This window comes from Triticum aestivum, chromosome 6D, assembly GCF_018294505.1.
Source record: "Triticum aestivum cultivar Chinese Spring chromosome 6D, IWGSC CS RefSeq v2.1, whole genome shotgun sequence".
Classification (NCBI taxonomy): Eukaryota; Viridiplantae; Streptophyta; class Magnoliopsida; order Poales; family Poaceae; genus Triticum; species Triticum aestivum.
Window position 1 is genome coordinate 107,466,092 of NC_057811.1, and position 18,013 is coordinate 107,484,104.

Here is an 18,013-nt window from a genome sequence, read left to right on the forward strand (position 1 = left end):
AAGTCACCTCGTTCTCGAGAGCTCTAGCTCGTGCTCGTGTCATAGGTCCTCTTGGCTCTTGATGAGACGATGGTAGGTCCATGGGGATGATCGTAGGATGCTCCGCATCAGTTTGTTGATGGTTCGCTACCATGTCCGCCGCATGTCATCCCTACCGTCCACGGCCCGGCCATCAACCCGGAACACCGTATGTGGGTGCAACAGGACCAGGCGATCCTCTCTGCCATCCAGGGTTCCCTCGGCGACGGGGCCGCTGGCCTTTGTCTCTTCGCCGCCACCTCCATGGACGCCTGGACGACCCTGGAGCACGCCTTTGCCCAGGTCTCTACCTCCCGCTCGATGGCCCTTCGCAGCGAACTCGCCGATATCAAGAAGCTGGACTCCTACGCTACGACCTACTTCAACAAGATGAAGGTGCTGGCGGACACGCTCACCTCTATTGGTCGGCCGCTTAGCGACGAGGAGTTCGCCGGCTTCATCATCAAAGGCCTCGACGCCGACTACGACAATCTCGCCGAGGCCGTCCACAACGCCAAGCCAGCGATGCCTCCTCGCGAGCTCTACTCATGCCTCCTCTTCACCGAGCAACGCGTCGAGGCTCGTCGCTCCTCCGCCACCATCACCGCCCAGCCGGCGGCCTTCTGGGCCTCTCGCGGCTAGCGCCCATCTGCCCCGTCACCTGGCAAGGCAGCCCCGCCCCCTGCATCGACCCTGGGTGGGGGCCCTAACACTAGGGTGGTGTGCCAGCTATGTGGTCGTGAACGCCATGTCGCCTCCAAGTGTCACCGCCGCTTTCAGAGGAGCTTCCTTAGCATCGGCAACGACGGCAAGGGCAACGAGCGCCAGTTTGCCATGGCAGACTTTGGTCCTCCCGCTGCCGCCCCGTCTGCCCAAATCGCGGCCAAGGGTAAGGACCCGCGCGTCGAGCAGGGATACACACCATCCTACCCTGTTGATCCAGCCTGGTACATGGACACCGGCGCCAAGGATCACATGACGAACGAGCTCAACAAACTCTCCACCTACCAGCCCTACTACGGGCACGATCAGGTTCACACCACCAATGGTGTAGGTATGCCCATCTGTCATATTGGCCAAGCATCTCTTTTAACTAGTCATCCCTCTAGGCACCTTCATCTTTGTAATGTTTTACGGGTACCCTCGGTAACTTGTAATCTTTTATCTGTCCCTAAGCTCACCCTTGATAATCATGTCCTATGTGAATTTCACCCTTTTAATCTTTTTGTTAAGGATCGAACAACCCAGGACGTTCTGCTTAGTGGCCGGTTGAGCCAAGGCTTGTACCGTTTGGAGGATCCATCCGCCCCGTTCGTCTTCAGCGGTGTTCGTGTGTCGCCTTCCCAGTGGCACTCTCGCTTTGGTCACCCCGCCACACCCATCGTTCACCACATAATCCACCGTCATGAGCTGCCATTAGTGTCTAGCAATAAAGAGATGTCCGTGTGTGATGCCTGTCAGCAAGGCAAGAGTCATCAGCTACCTTTCGTTTCATCTACTAGAGAAGTAAATAACCCTCTTGAAATTGTGTTTTCTGATGTGTGGGGTCCGGCACAAACTTCTGTTAGTGGTCACAACTATTATGTCAGTTTTGTTGATGCCTATAGTTGCTTCACTTGGCTTTATCTTCTTAAGCGCAAATCTGATGTGTTTGATATATTCATACAGTTTCAATTGCATGTTGAACGTCTACTCCAGCATAAAATTATCCATGTTCAATCAGATTGGGGGGCGAATATCACAACCTCAACACCTTCTTTAATAAGCTTGGGATCTCTCATCGTTTATCATGCCCGCATACACATCAGCAGAATGGCGCTGTTGAGCGCAAACATCGCCATATAGTTGAGACCGGCCTCACGCTTCTTGCTCATGCTTCTGTACCCTTTCGTTTTTGGAGTGATGCTTTTGCTACCGCGTGTTTTCTCATTAACAAATTACCTACGCGTGTTCTTAATATGAAAACTCCGATTGAGCTTCTCTTAGGTGAAACTCCTGACTATACCTTTTTTAAGGTGTTCGGGTCTGCCTGCTGGCCTCATCTTCGTCCTTATAATGATCGCAAACTTGAGTTTCGCTCCAAAAAGTGTGTGTTCTTAGGGTATAGTTCTCTCCATAAAGGCTACAAGTGTCTCCATGTCCCAACCAATCGAGTCTACATATCTCGGGATGTTGTTTTTGATGAGTCCGTCTTCCCCTTTTCTGCCATGCCTCAGTCATCCACCACAGCACCATCTATATATTCATCTCCTCTTATGCCTGGCCAATTTGAAGATGTTGCATATTCGCCTGTGTTGTTACCTAATCATGGTGCAGGAATTGGACGTGGAGCTCGCCTGGAACTCCTCCCTGACGGACCCGCTACGTCGCATGTGGTGCACGTCGATCAGCTGGTGCATGCACCGCCTCCCGCCCTCGACCCTGCACCGGGCGCCCCGTCTCCAACCGCGACCGGGCCGGAGCCTGCGACGGCCTCCTCTGAGCAGTCTCCGTCGCCACCTCCTCGCCCGGACTTCCCTCCATCATCGCCCTCGCCATCCGCGTGGGCGTCCTTGGTGCCTACTTCGCCCGGGTCTGCAGCGGCTCACACGCCGCCGGGGCCTACGTCGCCTGGCCTGTTGTCACCTGGTCCGCCGTCGCCCTGCCCGACGTCACCCGGTCCTTCTTCGCCGGAGTCCCCTGGACCGGCCTCACCTGCTCCGGACATTTTGCCGGCCACGGTGTTTGCTCCCCCGCGGCGTCCACACACTCACAGCCGCAGTGGCATTGTTCGTCCCAAGGAGCGCACCAATGGCACGGTCACCTATCTTGCTGCTTGCCTGGCTCATGTTGTGGATGATCCAACCGCCGAACCACGCAGTTATCAAGCCGCTATGAGTATTCCACACTGGAGGGCTGCTATGGAACAAGATTATCATGCTCTTATGAAGAATAAGACCTAGACGCTTGTTCCCCCTCCGTCTCGCGTCAACATCATTGATTTGAAGTGGGTGTTCAAGGTGAAGAAACATGCAGATGGTTCCATTGAGCGCTACAAAGCGCGCCTCGTGGCTAAGGGCTTTAAATAGCGTCAGGGCCTGGACTATGAGGATACATTCAGCCCAGTTGTCAAGCCTACCACTATTCGACTTCTTCTGTCTCTGGCAGTTTCTCGTGGATGGTCTCTCCGCCAGCTTGATGTGCAGAACGCTTTTCTTCATGGATTGCTTAGAGGGTTTACATGCGGCAGCCACCTGGATTTGTTGATCACACTCAGCCTCATCATCTCTGTCATCTGACGAAGGCCATATATGGACTGAAGCAGGCTCCCCGTGCCTAGCATGCTCGCCTGGCTTCACTCTACGCACTCATGGGTTCATTCCTTCGACGGCTGATACTTCACTGTTCTTGTTTCAGCGACCGAGTGTGACCATGTACCTCCTTGTGTATGTGGATGATATTGTCCTGGTGAGCTCATCTCCGACGGCTGCTGATGCTCTTGTGACTGCACTTGGTCGTGATTTTGCAGTTAAGGATTTGGGACAGCTTCATTTCTTCCTGGGTATTGAGGTCGCTCATCAGTCTCGTGGCAGTTTGGCTCTCACCTAGAAGAAGTACTCTCTTGATCTCTTGCGTCGTGCTGGTATGCTCAAGTGCAAGCCATCGCCTACACCCATGTCCTCCACTGACACCCTTTCTACTGCTGATGGTGCTCTTCTCTCTCCTGAGGATGCTACTGAGTACAGGAGTATTGTTGGTGGCCTGCAGTATCTGACAATCATGCGTCCTGATCTCTCCTTTGCGGTTAACAGTGTGTGCCAGTATCTTCATGCTCCTACTGATGTACACTGGTCTGCTGTGAAGCGCATACTGCGTTATGTGCGTCTCACTGTCTCCTTTGGTCTTCACCTGCACCCCAGTTCCTCCGGCGTTCTTTCTGCATTCTCTGATGCTGATTGGGGTGGGTGTCCAGATGACAGGCGATCCACGAGGGGACATGCTATGTTCTTGGGTCCTAATCTGATCGCCTGGAGTGCACGCAAGCAAGCCACTGTTTCCCGTAGCAGCACAGAAGCTGAGTACAAGTTGGTTGCCAATGCAACTGCTGAACTTATATGGATTGAGTCCCTACTTCGAGAGCTAGGAGTTGCTCAGCCACATCCTTCGGTCCTTTGGTGTGACAACATCGGTGCTACGTTTCTGTCGTCAAACCCGGTGTTCCAAGCACGGACTAAACACATTGAGATTGACTATCATTTTGTGAGGGAACATGTTGCACAGAAGCTACTACAAGTCAGGTTTATCTCCTCAAAAGATCAACTTGCCAAGCCTCTACCTTCTCCCATGTTTGAGGTCTGTAGGCGCAATCTCAACCTCCTAGATACTTCAGGAGTGAGTTGAGATTGAGGGAGGGTGTTAGACTTCGTATCGTAGCCCTACTGTGTAAACCCATACCTTATTGGTATTGGACTTGTATGTCATCAATATATATATGTGATAGGCCACCCCTTAGAGGGTTGAGCCAGTTCCCCCAAAACCTACGTTTTACATTGTGCAAACAAAGTCTTAAATGTTGCCATGCATCTTTAGATCTTCTTCCTATTAACTCCACTCTCTCCTCCTGTCTGCAACCTTGCAAGTAAATTCAAGAGTATTCAATTAAGGCAGAAACGTTAACCTTGCAACTCCAGCTGTCTATAATCCCAACGAAATCTGATGAATCCTAAAGACGGTGTAAAGCTTCCTCTCTGTCTTGCAGACACAGCGCACAAAAGACAACTAGACTCTGCCTTCCCTCCTTTCCATCTTTTCTGCCCGCCTCCCCCCTCGTTGCGATATCAAGAAGAGGACGAGCAGGCAACGACGCACATGTGGGGCTCTTGCGCGCCGACGGCCATGCCGACTATGAACGAGCTCGAGGAGACAGCAGAGCTGCCGTCCGGGTGGTTGCAGATCGCCACCACCTCCTCCGCGACCAAGAGAAAGCGCCGGCGAGCTGGGACACCAGGTAATCAGCTAGTTTACACCGATGCATACACGGGTAGGAAGTTGCCGAGATATGTTAGCCTGCATTGTGTGAGCCCTGCTCCAGTGCTCCCCCCTAACCTAATTTCGGAGGGGTATTTTTGTCCCCGCGAGTTTTTTTCCTGGCCCGCCGCAGCCCAGATCCAAGCCCTGTCTAGGCCTGTATAACCCAGACCGTATACGTACAGTACCCTTGTCCGAAAAAAACATCACACGACCCCACGTCCACGTAAGACCTGCCGAATCCAATCATTCACGCGAGCAGCTCCATCAATCTCGCGAGCATTGACGCAGCTCCATAAGTCACGTAGTAGATCTCCAGCGGCGGCTATCTCGTCGCCGGCGATCTCGTCGGACAGCGGGCGCGACAACGTCGTGAATCTCCAACGAGCACGCACAGGTACCGCATCCCGCGTCCCCCCTCTAGTCTCGCTCGCGGCAACATCGAACGAATTGCCGCCGCGCTAGTGGTAGTGGTTAACCTAGCGGGGCGGGTAACCTAGCTACCTGGCGGCGCATGCGATGGTGGATCTTGTTTCGGTAGTGCCGCTCCTCATGATCTGGGTTCACGTAGCGTCGGTTGCCATCGCCTGAGCGCACCACCAGTATCGTTATTTGATGTGGCGGCTAACCTAGGTATCCGGCGGCAGAGGTAATCACAGATCTAGCTAGGTTTTGAGATCGTGTAGTTCCTCGCGATTGAAAGTGATCACGACGGGTGCCGTTCCATCTTCCTTACTAAGTTTGGCAGATCTGAACGACCTTGGTTGCGGTTGTTTACATAACATCCGTGATCGTGTGCTATGTGTTGTATATTTCATCATTGATAATGTTTGCACATGTGATGATACATATTATTGGTTGTAGGAAATGGCGGACGAGGAGTTAACTGATATCATGGTAGACATGGAGTTTGGAGAACTGATGAAAGACTGGATAGAAGATTGGTCAGATGATGAAAATTCAGATCGTGAAGATCGGTCAGAGAATGGGAACGAATGGGACGATCTTAATGTGAGTGGCATTGTCATGTTGTAATTTTTTGGTGGCATCTGACGACATTAAATCTTTGTGTTGAAAATTTATAGATCGATGAGCTTGATGATGACCAGGAAAACAACTCGGAGCTCTCGAATGAAGATTACATTAGTCAGGTACGTAAGTGAAAAATTTTGTTGGCATGCAAATTGAATTTCTTCTGGAATATTATATGATAAGTAATTATGTAATTGTGTTGTATTTTTCAGTTCATTTCCGAATGTCATAATGCGTACGACTATTATGGTGAATCCGACGCGGAGACAGGCCTTAACGACGAATCATTAGATGCACCTGATTCTAGGGAGTCCGAGTCGTCGGTCATCATGACTGAGGTATGTGTGTAATCAATGTTCTATGGAAGTAAGTAATGTTAAACCATAGAAAACTCTTTTCATGGCTGTGGTTTGATTGTGTAGGTGACACAAGATGATGGGGCAAAGAATGTCCAAAATACTGCCAGTGCAGATGATAAGAGGGATATGTTCATGCAGATAATGGAAATGACCTTTACGTCTCACGATGCTGCGTATGATTTCTACAACAGCTATGCTAGAGATAATGGTTTCAGCATTAGAAAGAATAAGGTCAGGTATAGCAAAAACGGAGTCACGTCATATGCGTTATAGGCGGTTTGTTTGTTCGAGACAAGGGAAACATGACAGCAAGTTGCTAACCGAGGAAGGACACAACCGTAGGCTCAGAGCCGAGACACGCTGCTTTTGCGAAGCGCACCTGACCGTCAAGCTTGACCAAAAGCGTGGGGTTTGGTATGTTGAAAGTTTTGAGGGCAAGCATAGCCATATGTTGGCAGGACCGGACGAGGTACCTTTTCTTTGGTCCCACAGAAAAATCAAAGAGTACCAGAAGCATGAGATAATGTCCATGGGAGCTGCAGGGATTAGAATTCATGGCATGATGGATTGCTTAATCAGCAAACATGTATGGTACGGTGGTGTTGGTTTTACCAGGCGTGAAATATACAACCTTTGCACCAAGGAGAAGAGGAAGCTGCTTTCAAAAGGTGATGCTGCCACAGCCATAGGCATCATGGCCAGTAGGAAACAGAGGGATCCTAGCTTCTTTTTCGAGTACAAGCTAGATAAGGAAGGACATTTGAATAGGATGTTCTGGTGCGACTCCCAGTCTCGTCATGACTATGAGGACTTCGGCGACATGCTTGTATTTGACAGCACGTACAAGATGAACCGCTATGGTATGCCATTCATACCTTTTGTTGGTCTTAACAATCACCGGAAGACCAATGTTTTTGGTTGTGCCATAGTTTCGGACGAGACCAAGGAGACATACGTGTGGCTTCTGCAGACTTTTTTGAGGTCCATGTGTCAAAAGATGCCTAAGAGTGTTATCATAGACACCAACGCTGCGATGATCAAGGCAATTCGCGAAGTCTTGCCAGACGTGTGGCACCGTATATGTACGTGGCACATAGAGAAAAATATGAAGATTCACCTCAGTCACAAGTCCTTGAAGGAGTTCCAAACTCTTTTGTACTACAGCACGTCCACGCCCACGTTTGAGGAGAGATGGCACGCATTTTCCAAAAGATGGCAGTCGGAAAAAACTGTAACATGGTTGAGGCGGATGTATAAGAAGAGGAGACTGTGGGTCGCGGCTTATCTAACAGAGGGGTTTTGGCTTGGCATGAAAAGCAACCAGCGGAGTGAAATCCTGAACTCATGCCGTCACATCCACCTAGACGGTGAAATGACCCTGGTGGATATGATTTTGCACTATGAGAACGCCGTTGTGCGTATCCTTGAAAACGAGGCGCAAGATGACTGCACGGCCTCATAGAGTTTACCGGTGCTAGTTACTAGCTCGAGGGAACTTGAGATAGCTGCTTCTCACGTCTTCACTCCAGCAAACTTCTATATGTTGCAATATGATCTTAGAAAAATTGACGGCATGGAGATTGTAGAAATTAAGCTGGGAGACGGATCACAATAGTACATCGTGGCCTAGAAGAATAACCGGAAGCGCCGTTTTTGGGTGGAGTATACACCAGTAAATTCTGCAGAAACTATAAGGTGCAGCTGCGGAAGAATTTCGAAAGGGTCTACCTTGCAAGCACATATTCCCTGTACCGAAGCACTTGAACATATCTGAAATACCAAAGTGTTTAGTTCTTGTTCGGTTCACGAAAGAAGCAAGGTTGGGATTGCCCGCCAGGCGCACAAGCGATCTGTTGGGATTTGGTTGGACTGGGGCCGGGGAAAGAATGAAATATAGCCAGGTCAGTGTGTTAGCATCTGAAGCTATGCATGCGGCATGCAAACACCCTGCTTTGTGGGATCAGTTACAGGAGAGTTTGAAGCTGTGATAGCTAAGAGTCATGAGTATGATCTGCTACAGGAAAATTTGTTGAAGCAAACAAATGACATCAGTAAGTGTGCAGTTGAATATGTGGACGATGGTGAAGGCAACATGATTGAGGTTAAAGATCCTATGAAAGTGTCAAGCAAAGGTGCAAAAAAGGTAGATGAGAGCCGCCCTATCTCGAAAAATGGTAGACCACTCTCTTTTGATGAGTTGAAAACCCGGTGCGGCGCTTGCAAATTGGTAGGACACACTAGACGTAACAAGAAATGCAAACTAAGTCAGAAGTAAGTGTTTGTATGCATTGTGGATTATTAAATTTTGTATCATTCATTAACTTAGCTTGTCTTTTATCATGCGCAGAAAAGTGGAGAAGGAACAAGAGTAGAACACTTGCTTCAATTATTTACTGTGTTAATCGGCCGGCTCATACTTTGGCTAAGGTAGCTGTAGGCGATTGTGTTTCTTTGGTTTGGAGACTTTCGCCCCCTGATTGTATCCTTAGTGTATTAGCAGACGAGATCCCAGTCTTTGTTTAAATAAAGTAAGATGTTTCCCTCTAAACAAAAATCAAAAAAATTATTTACTGTGTTATGACCGGGGCGGGAGGTAGAAAGAATATTGTACATTTCCCCTACCCATGTCCTAAATGCCATTAAATAAGTAACGGTACCACTCTCCTCCCCACCACACACTCACCCACCTCCCACGGGCGCCGGTTCGAACTCCCCTCTTATCCCCACATACAGTAGATCGAGAAAACCCTCGCCGGCGACCGCTGCAGCCGCCTCCATGGAGAGAAGCCTCGGCTGGCAGAGAGCGATGATGGACCTCGCCGGCGATGACGAGGGGTGGCGCGCAGTTGACGAAGGTGTGCGGCTGGTTCCCCAGCACGGAGATGTTGGTCAACCACGCGCGTGGCCTCGTCAAAGTCCTCACCGACACCGAGAGGAAGCGCACCTTCCCCTACGGCCGTGGCGTCCCGCCGGCTGTCCTCCTCGTGTGGCCAATGCGAGAGGCCACGCTGAGCGACTCCCCTGTTCAACGTGCAAGGTGGTGGATGTACCGCTCCACCACCATGACGCTGCGGCCAGATTCAGCATGCGTCGCGTCGAGGGCGGAGCGCGTCGACGTCAAGCTCGCTCTCCCTGTGCCCGTCAGCCCGGACTACCAGGTCCGCCACGTGCCGAAGCCAGTGCTGTCGTTGGGCTCTGACGTCGTGGAGGACGACGTGGAGGAGGTACTGGTCATCCCTGATGACCATGAGGAGGGCGAGGATGACGCTGTGCAGATGGTAGCGCCGGTCGCCGTCGAGGGTGGCAAGACAATGCCCATCGACGTCGAGCTCCTTCCCCTCCTCCCTGACATAGTGAAAGTGGAAGAAGAGGAGGTGGCTCAGGATCAGGTGGCTCAGGATTAGGTGGCGCAGCTGTCGAACAGAACGGCGGTCAAGAAGAAGGCTTCTCCATGTTTGGTGCGCCGCTCACGCCGCCTCAAATTTCTGAAGAAGTGAAGATGGGCACAGTTGCTGAAGGAGGAGGAAGTTGTTGGTTATCTTAAATTAGGTATGCTGTTATATGTTTCAGCATATAGGTTAACATTATTTTGGGTTTGATGTTGGTTAGGTATGCTTTTATATGTAAGCATATAAGTTATGCAATCGGTACGGTTTGATCGGGTTCTTTGTGGCTGAAGAACTGAATATCTACTGCTCACCCTAAGTGTCAAGTTCAGTTAAATTTCTGAATGTTGAATTTGTACTATTGCTTTGCTTCAGTGTTGCATCAAAGGAGGAGGAAGCTGCTAGATGTTGCTCCTATGTTGCAACAAGACAATGAACTGGGCTGCTGCATAAATCAGTAGTGTTGCTAGGTGATGTGCCCATGTGCATCACATACCAAATATAGAACATGCCAAAAGTGCATTGTCTGCCAAATATAGAACATGCCAAAAGTGCATTGTCTGCCAAATATAGAACATGTCAAAAGTGCATTGTCTACCAATCATGATGGCCCCATGTTATTTATGCTGCAATCTCTGTTACACTTTGCCCATAAACTGAATAGCAAATAATTCAGCAGCATTTCATCATGTCAATTACAATGATGTCAATAACTTTACGAACAATCTACTTGCTAACTATGACAGCAATCATAATGGCAAGCAGGCCAAGATACAGAAGACCTCCAAATCCTAAAATCCTATCCCTATAGAGCAATATTTCCTTGTGCATCTTAACCATTGCCCTCTTTTCTTTCTCATTCCTTTTAATTTCAGCTTCATATTCTGTAATCTTAGTCTCCAGTTTCTTGTTCTTCATGGCAAGATACTTAATGACTGACTTTTCTTTGCTATCCCACTCCCCATCAACCCATTTAACATACTCAGAAGTGATATCATCCTAAATAAATCATGAGCAATTCAAGTCATTTTATAACTGAACTTGTCACTGCAAGCGTTAAACACTGAACTTTTTTGCAGCTTGACCGCAATAGCAGTACTAGTTTGAAGATCATGCTCAGTAGACTAACCTCAAACACACATCCCCCGAGTGCGCTGCCAAAATTGTCTGCATCTATGCAGACACGGCCACCAGGAGTTTCCTGATGACCACATAGATGGAGCTTGTCATGGCGACAGGTGATGAATTGTGGGCGATAATGCTGGGATGTAAAGAACAACGGTAAAGAACTTACCTTTTTGCCACCAAAGTGTAGCACTGAAGAGACCCTAGCCGTGGGTTCTCCGGCCCGCCACCGCCCACGAAACCCCCGCCTCCTATGCCACTGAATCCGCCCCACCTGCTTGCAGGACCCAGGGTTCGACCTAACTTGCGGTCGCCACCGCTCTTCTCGCCGCAGCCGCCCGACGCCCAGCTCGCTGTCATGCTTTCGCCGTCGAGATTTGGAGGCGCAAATGGAGAGAGAGGGCTAGGGATTTGGAAAGGGAAACGAGAAAAGGGGAAAGATCGATGTGAACCTGGCAAAATGGGCTGGTGTAGCGCTGCCGGCACGATAGCCCGCCAGTGGGGCCCCTCACGTGGTTAGATGGGTCGTGCCTGGCATCATGGTGAGTACAGAAAAAGTTAATTATACATATAATAAAAAAACGATGGGTTTGTAAAACAAAATAGAAAAACATGATGCCTGATAACATGGGATAGAGCCAACGAGCTAACATGCCTAATTTTGATCAGTGTAATATTACATTTTCCTCGATATATTTACTTATCTACCATGACTACTTTTCATAATCATGTGATGAGGGGGAATTACCAGGAGATTATGCAAGATGATGACATGCAGATAGCTAAGGCAGAAGGCTAAGCTTGGTAGAGTTTTAAAAAAAGTAAAGATTGTGAAATTTTTAATATGAAACTTACGAGAGCAGTTGAAGAGAAAAATAGACTATTATAAAAAATTGGAGAACGAGAAAAATATTAAGCAAGAACACTTGATAAGTGAAGTCGTGAAAAATACAATTATAAAAAATTGGAGAGCGAGAAAAATATTAGGCAAGAACAATTGATAAGTGAAGCCAAAACTTTATTGGTACGACCAAATTGTCTTCTCCGAGCGAATTGTATGACCGAATTGTCTGATACGAGCGAATTGTCTGACAGACACATACACATATATGTGTCACAATATTCGAGATGCCCTATTTATTACATAAAAATGATAGAACCCCTAAGATAATCATGCCGTCGAAACCTTCGACCGGACTAAATCCAAACCACTAAAACTTCAATCTTGCATGCCGCATGAATTCTTCAGGCGCGCCTTTTCCTTGTGATTTCGCGAATTTTGTTCTTCACACACTCCATCGTGTTCGAAGGTGACATAATCAACTCCGCGACGAAACGTCTTCTCCTTGCGTCAACGGTGGCCTGCAAAAAATGACATAAAGGTTACATGAACCGAAGTTGCTACACGACCATAGTAGCTAGTCTACAAACGTAAATAACAACATACCTGTGAAAAATCGCGGGTCATTCGGTCCCCGTCCCAATGTTCTAGACATTCTATCACAAAAAGGCCACAAGACTTCCTGGTACATATGCAAACATTAGCGGTGGGCAATACGAACATCTGTGTTGTTGTTTGAATGTGCATGATGTCCTATTAACTCACCCATCCTCTTGCTGGGGCATGTCATACTCCTTGATAGGCCACTTACTTACGTCCGGATATTTCCCTGGTGTAATAAGATTTGCTAGGTGCATATCGTGTGCTATAGCCATTCGCTATAAAGAGGATAGTGTTAAAGAATAATCATAAACAACATGTAAGACCAATGGTACAAATGTTGGTTATATTACCAGTGCTTTCACAGTCTTTTCTGTCAGGTCCAGAGGATAGAGCGAATCGAGAACTTGGAATTCTTGCTTGATCAAGTGCATGACCACAGTCATCCAGTGGGCATTGTCGATATTCAACGCGATATACGTCTACAGTGCAAAAAACCATTGTGGATCAAACGAAATACTTGATGAAATATCCTGTAGTGAAGAATTACAAACATAACGTACCTTATCATGCACAATATACTCTTTCGTGACTCTATTAACTGCGCCAGCTTTCGACAGAGCACTATCCATGTTGCAGCTCGACGGCAATGGATCGTCTCGTGCGATAGCACGATCTACAAGGAATTTGGACCTCCACGCTAGACAGAGGTAACGATCATGACCAACGCGCAGCTCCAAATGTCCCATATAAGCATCAATCACCTTCATAGAATATCAGGGCATTACATGTTGAAAGTTGAGACATAGATTATTGAGAATTTTAATAACAGGACATGCAAGTAGTACTTACATCGTCCGACAGCCATCTGTGAGTTAGTACCGGTCGAATCCTTTCAGAAGTCAGAGATATGCCACGCCCTTCACTATAGTAAACTTTCTTCCCCTTATTTTTCTCGGTGCTAGCAGCTAACTCGACAAATGAAACAGCTGCATCAATTATTTCCGGCATCAACTCATCTGCCACAACCTCCGACTCATGATTTTCATAAAACAGAGCTGCATGAAATAATATGAACGTCAACAATGGTGATCATATGCATTCGTAGCATATAACAAAATAAGAACGTTAGTTACGATACCTCTAGTAGCAGTAGAAGTACCGGAGGGTTTCTGACCACGGTTGGGACGCCTGCTGGGCTTGTCAAGTGCGTAGGGGGATTCAAATTTCTTAGGAACGGTCCTCTTGCGCTTACCGGACATAACTTCCTCATCCTTATCGATTGTTGCACCCTTTTTTCCATTCGCCTTAGCCATGAACTTGCTAACAGAAGATGGACAAATGTCTATGTCCGATGAAGGTGCTTGAGTAGAAGTACCAACGACCCAAGGGTTTTCGGGTGTAGCGCCACATTCATCATTACGCCTAATAGGTGAAGCTTCCTTGTGTCCATTCATCTTCGGTGGGGTTTTCTGTTTGGCAAACAAAATCATGTGAACATTTTAGCACGTAAATAAATTAAAGGAGAAAATTATAGACAGAAATATATATACATAGTACCTCAGGTACGGTTTTATGGTTGGGAACCACTTCATCAGGCTGCGTCATGTCAATGATAGGCTCTCCACGTGAGTCTATGTCATCCTTGTACACGAATTCCTTCTTTTCATATGGACCGTTCTCGAACGAATCCAGTTCTTCATCCACATCATTGTCCGCGGATGGCACGGCAGCAGCCGGCTTGTACATGACACCTGATTTGTTCAACTTCTCCAACAACCTCTGCAATAGAAATATAAATTTAGTAATTCTAGCATGGTTTAAAACAGCAAACATACTGTAAACTATAAAGTTTGGGTGTGACACCTCAGCAACTTGATCAGGGATTTGCCTCATCTGGGTGTGTATGAAGTCCATGCACCACTTCATTAGAAGCTCCATCAAATCTTCCGACATTGGGGCTGTCGTCGACTTCTTTGCGTTTCCATTTGCAGGCTTGGTTTTTGGCTTCATGGTAGGCGCATTATTTGGGATGTTGGGCTCCTGAGCCCTATACTCCTAGGTGATATTATTTTCGACCTGCATGCGATATTGAAGTACATGTGATGAATAAAAAATAAATATTATTAAGTTACAAAACACTTAAGAAAGACGGAACACAATGACTTACCCTGACGTTACCACGGCCGCGCCCATTGTCATAGTCGAACCGATCTCTCCTAGTGGCTGCACCTTCGGTCCAGTTCCTCATAAGAGGTTGTATGGACAAGTTGGGATTATAGGCGCATTCGCCTTCGACCGGTTGCACCTTCTCCTAGTACAAGTACTACAAAAAAATAAGGATTTAGAGTTAGTACAATACATCACATAAAATTGCAATGATATGATAATTGACATTATGCAACAGGTCTCATATGTGTACCTGCAAGAGAGCCAAATTGCCTTTCGGCCATTGGCGGAGGTGTTTGCCTTTCTTCACCATGCGAAGGCAATCAAGGAGAACACGCATGGTGAAGGCATTCCAGTTAATCTTTGAAATACGTTTCTCATCATCGACCAAAGCGTAGTACTGCTTTGGGACAATCTTGCTCGACATGGGAGCAATAATTGTTCCTAACAGGACAAGAACTACTTTCCGAAGGAAATCGTCGTCGGTGGATTTACTTTTAATTATGTCCTCAATGAGATTATCTATCACTATGTTTTCTGATGTCTTACTGAGAAATTGTGGCGGCACCCGCTCCTTGATGTCCTCGCCTTCTTCAGTCAGAATGTCCGAAGCGGACAGTCCTTGGTTCTCGAGGTTAAAGATGCACTCGACGTCGACCGCACCGAGAGTCACCTCCCCAACCTGCTCTTGTATAATGAATCTGGCCATGCTGGCCTGAAAATTCTCAATCATATACCTAATCAGTAGGGTACGCATCTTAATAGATGGTATCTACAGCATGCTGCGCAATGTTGTATCAGCCACTAGCGCGTTGACCGCTCGATAGAGCTGCAACAAGCTTGCACCATTTCTCAACGGCGCATACTATTTCTCCATTCAACTCGTCCATCCTGTTGAAAGAAAATATATAACTTCGTGACATTAGCGAACACTAAAGCAAAAATAACAATAGACATGCAAAAATATAAAACTTTCTGGCAGTAGCTAACACTAATGCAAAAATAACACTAATGCAAATACAAAACTAGCACCATGTATACTGCAACATGCAGCCAAGTGTGTGCTGACATGAGGCAATAAAAAAATAACTACAATTGGTAATTGAATTTACTTACATCTGATCAAGTTTTTTGAGTATCAGATAAATTATATAATCAATAAATTTAATATGGTAAACTGTTACTAATTCGTCTGGTTGTCTTATTAATAGGGTGACAAATTGATCAGCTGTAAATAACTAGAGTCTATAGCAATGGTACCTATTTGAGGTTCATCAACATATAATGCTAATAACTCTTTAATGTTCTATGTGCACAACAATATAATTGGATCGTGTGACAAAAATATAATTGGATCATGTGACAAAAAATCTATTGCATCATGCTTCACGAGAAACAACATCTTATTCTACCATGCTATGAAAGAACCAAAGATTGTTTTCATCTACGCCATCTGGTCAGAACGCATCTAGTCAAGTTGATACTAGTTGAAAATATGTGGTAAACCTAAGTCCATCAAAGCAACGAGACGGAGGGAGTAGCTTGCTATGAAGGCGCGAGGTAAGGAGGACAATTTACTTGATCGGTTGACGAAGATGAAAGAAGTCGGCGATGCGTTGTCGACGTAGTTCCTCGAGGTCGGCCTGCACGTGCAGACGACCTTGATCTTCTCGGGGTTTTTGTGGCGTGTGGGATGCGGCGGATGGAGCTGTCGACGACTCGCCGGCAGGAGGCGATCTAGTCGACGACATGTGCGAGGAGGAGTAGATTATATACGAGGTGGACTCCTAGGTCGTCGTAAATTCCCTGTGGACAATCTCGCGATCTATATTTTCCTCCGTTGAAGCGAGGCTGAATGTGCTCCTCAATCGTAGGGATTAGGAACATGTGGATTAGCACGATCCCAGAATTGTGTAACAGAACGGCAACTACTCCCATGATCGACGTGCGTGTGATCGACGTGCATGGAAAGCGCAGCGTTGTGGGCCCCAACAATATGGATCCGACAGTTATTTGCGGTCTGGGCCGGCCCACCTACCTGCATTGTTTCTTCCCTCAAAATAAATATCATTGGTTCTTCCCTAAAAAAACTCTTTGTGACACCTATTAGTTATTGTATACTTGTATATGTTCAACAATATTTATAGTATCTCTATCATTTCTACAATATTATACATTCAAATGTATTGTTCCTCTTTCCCTTTTAATTTGGTTTTCCTGTTATTTTATGTTTTCTCCTTCTTATTCCTATTTTTTTTGTTCATGTTTCATAATTCCATATCACTTCTTCTCATTGTTTTCAATTTCATTTCAAATATGTATGATTAAATGTTGTCCTATTTATGACTTCCTAATTGGTGGGACCGGCAAGGAAAACCACTTTCAGACCTGTCCTCCGGCAGACCCGAATGGTCCTGCTTGTACATGGTGCATGTGGAGGCATACATGAGATGACCCCAACTTTTGGGACCATGTGGGCATGGCCAATGTGGTCCCCCAGGGAAGGTGTGCACAAATTCAGACACAAAACGCACGTTGCGTCACGTGGGGGCAGTGTTGTAGGGTTTTGTCGCCGGAAAAATCCTAGAAAATGCATCGAGTGTCGGAAATGAACGATACTTGTCATGCATGCATGCCATGGTCATCCTAGGGTATGCATAAAGTTTGGGATCATTTGGTGGGACCGTCAAGGAAAACCACTTTCAGACCTGCCCTCCGGCAGACCCGAATGGTCCTGCTTGTACATGGTGCATGTGGAAGCATGCATGAGATGACCCCAACTTTTGGGACCATGTGGGCTTGGCCAATGTGGTCCCCCACGCAAGGTGTGCACGAATTCGGACACAAAACGCACGTTGCGTCACGTGGGGGCAGTGTTGTAGGGTTTTGTTGCCGGAAAACCCTAGAAAATGCATCGAGTGACGGAAATGAACGATACTCGCCATGCATGCTTGCCATGGTCATCCTAGGGTGTGCATACAGTTTGGTCTCAATTGGTGAGACCGAGAAGATAAACCTGCTTCTAGTACATGGTGCATGTGGAGGCATGCATGCGATTGTCCCAACTAGATTTGATTTAATAATATTTCAAGTATCAAACAGAAAATAAAATTTATAATTAGGAAGGACAACATATTATCTTACATTTAAAAAATAATTCAAATGTAAAAAAGATAAGATCTATCAGAATGAAGAAGTGCAATAGAAGATAACATATTATCTTACATTTTGGAAATATTTCAAATATAAAGAAGAGAACAAATATTAGAATGAAGAAGTGAAATAAAACAGAACATTTTATCTTACAAACTAAAAATATTTCAAAAATAATAAAGATAAGAAATATTAGAATGAAGAATTGAAATAAAACACACCATTTTAGTTTATATTTCGTAAATATTATCAATATACAAAAGAGAACGAACAAATGAAATAAAACACAACAGAATTTGGCATATTTTTTTAATTTTAGTAAA

General features: G+C 46.5%; 1 protein-coding gene across 1 annotated transcript in view; it reads left to right on the plus strand.

Moving 5' to 3' along the window:
• The first annotated feature begins 3,672 nt into the window (after nucleotides 1-3,672).
• The window catches only part of LOC123142510 (protein indeterminate-domain 14-like), a 22,837-nt gene continuing 8,496 nt past the window's right edge, over nucleotides 3,673-18,013 (plus strand). Inside the window, exons 1-2 of the mRNA XM_044561398.1 lie at nucleotides 3,673-3,958; nucleotides 4,757-5,005. Of these exons, the coding sequence (XP_044417333.1) occupies nucleotides 3,673-3,958; nucleotides 4,757-5,005 (535 nt within the window). The remainder of the gene's footprint in view (nucleotides 3,959-4,756; nucleotides 5,006-18,013) is intronic.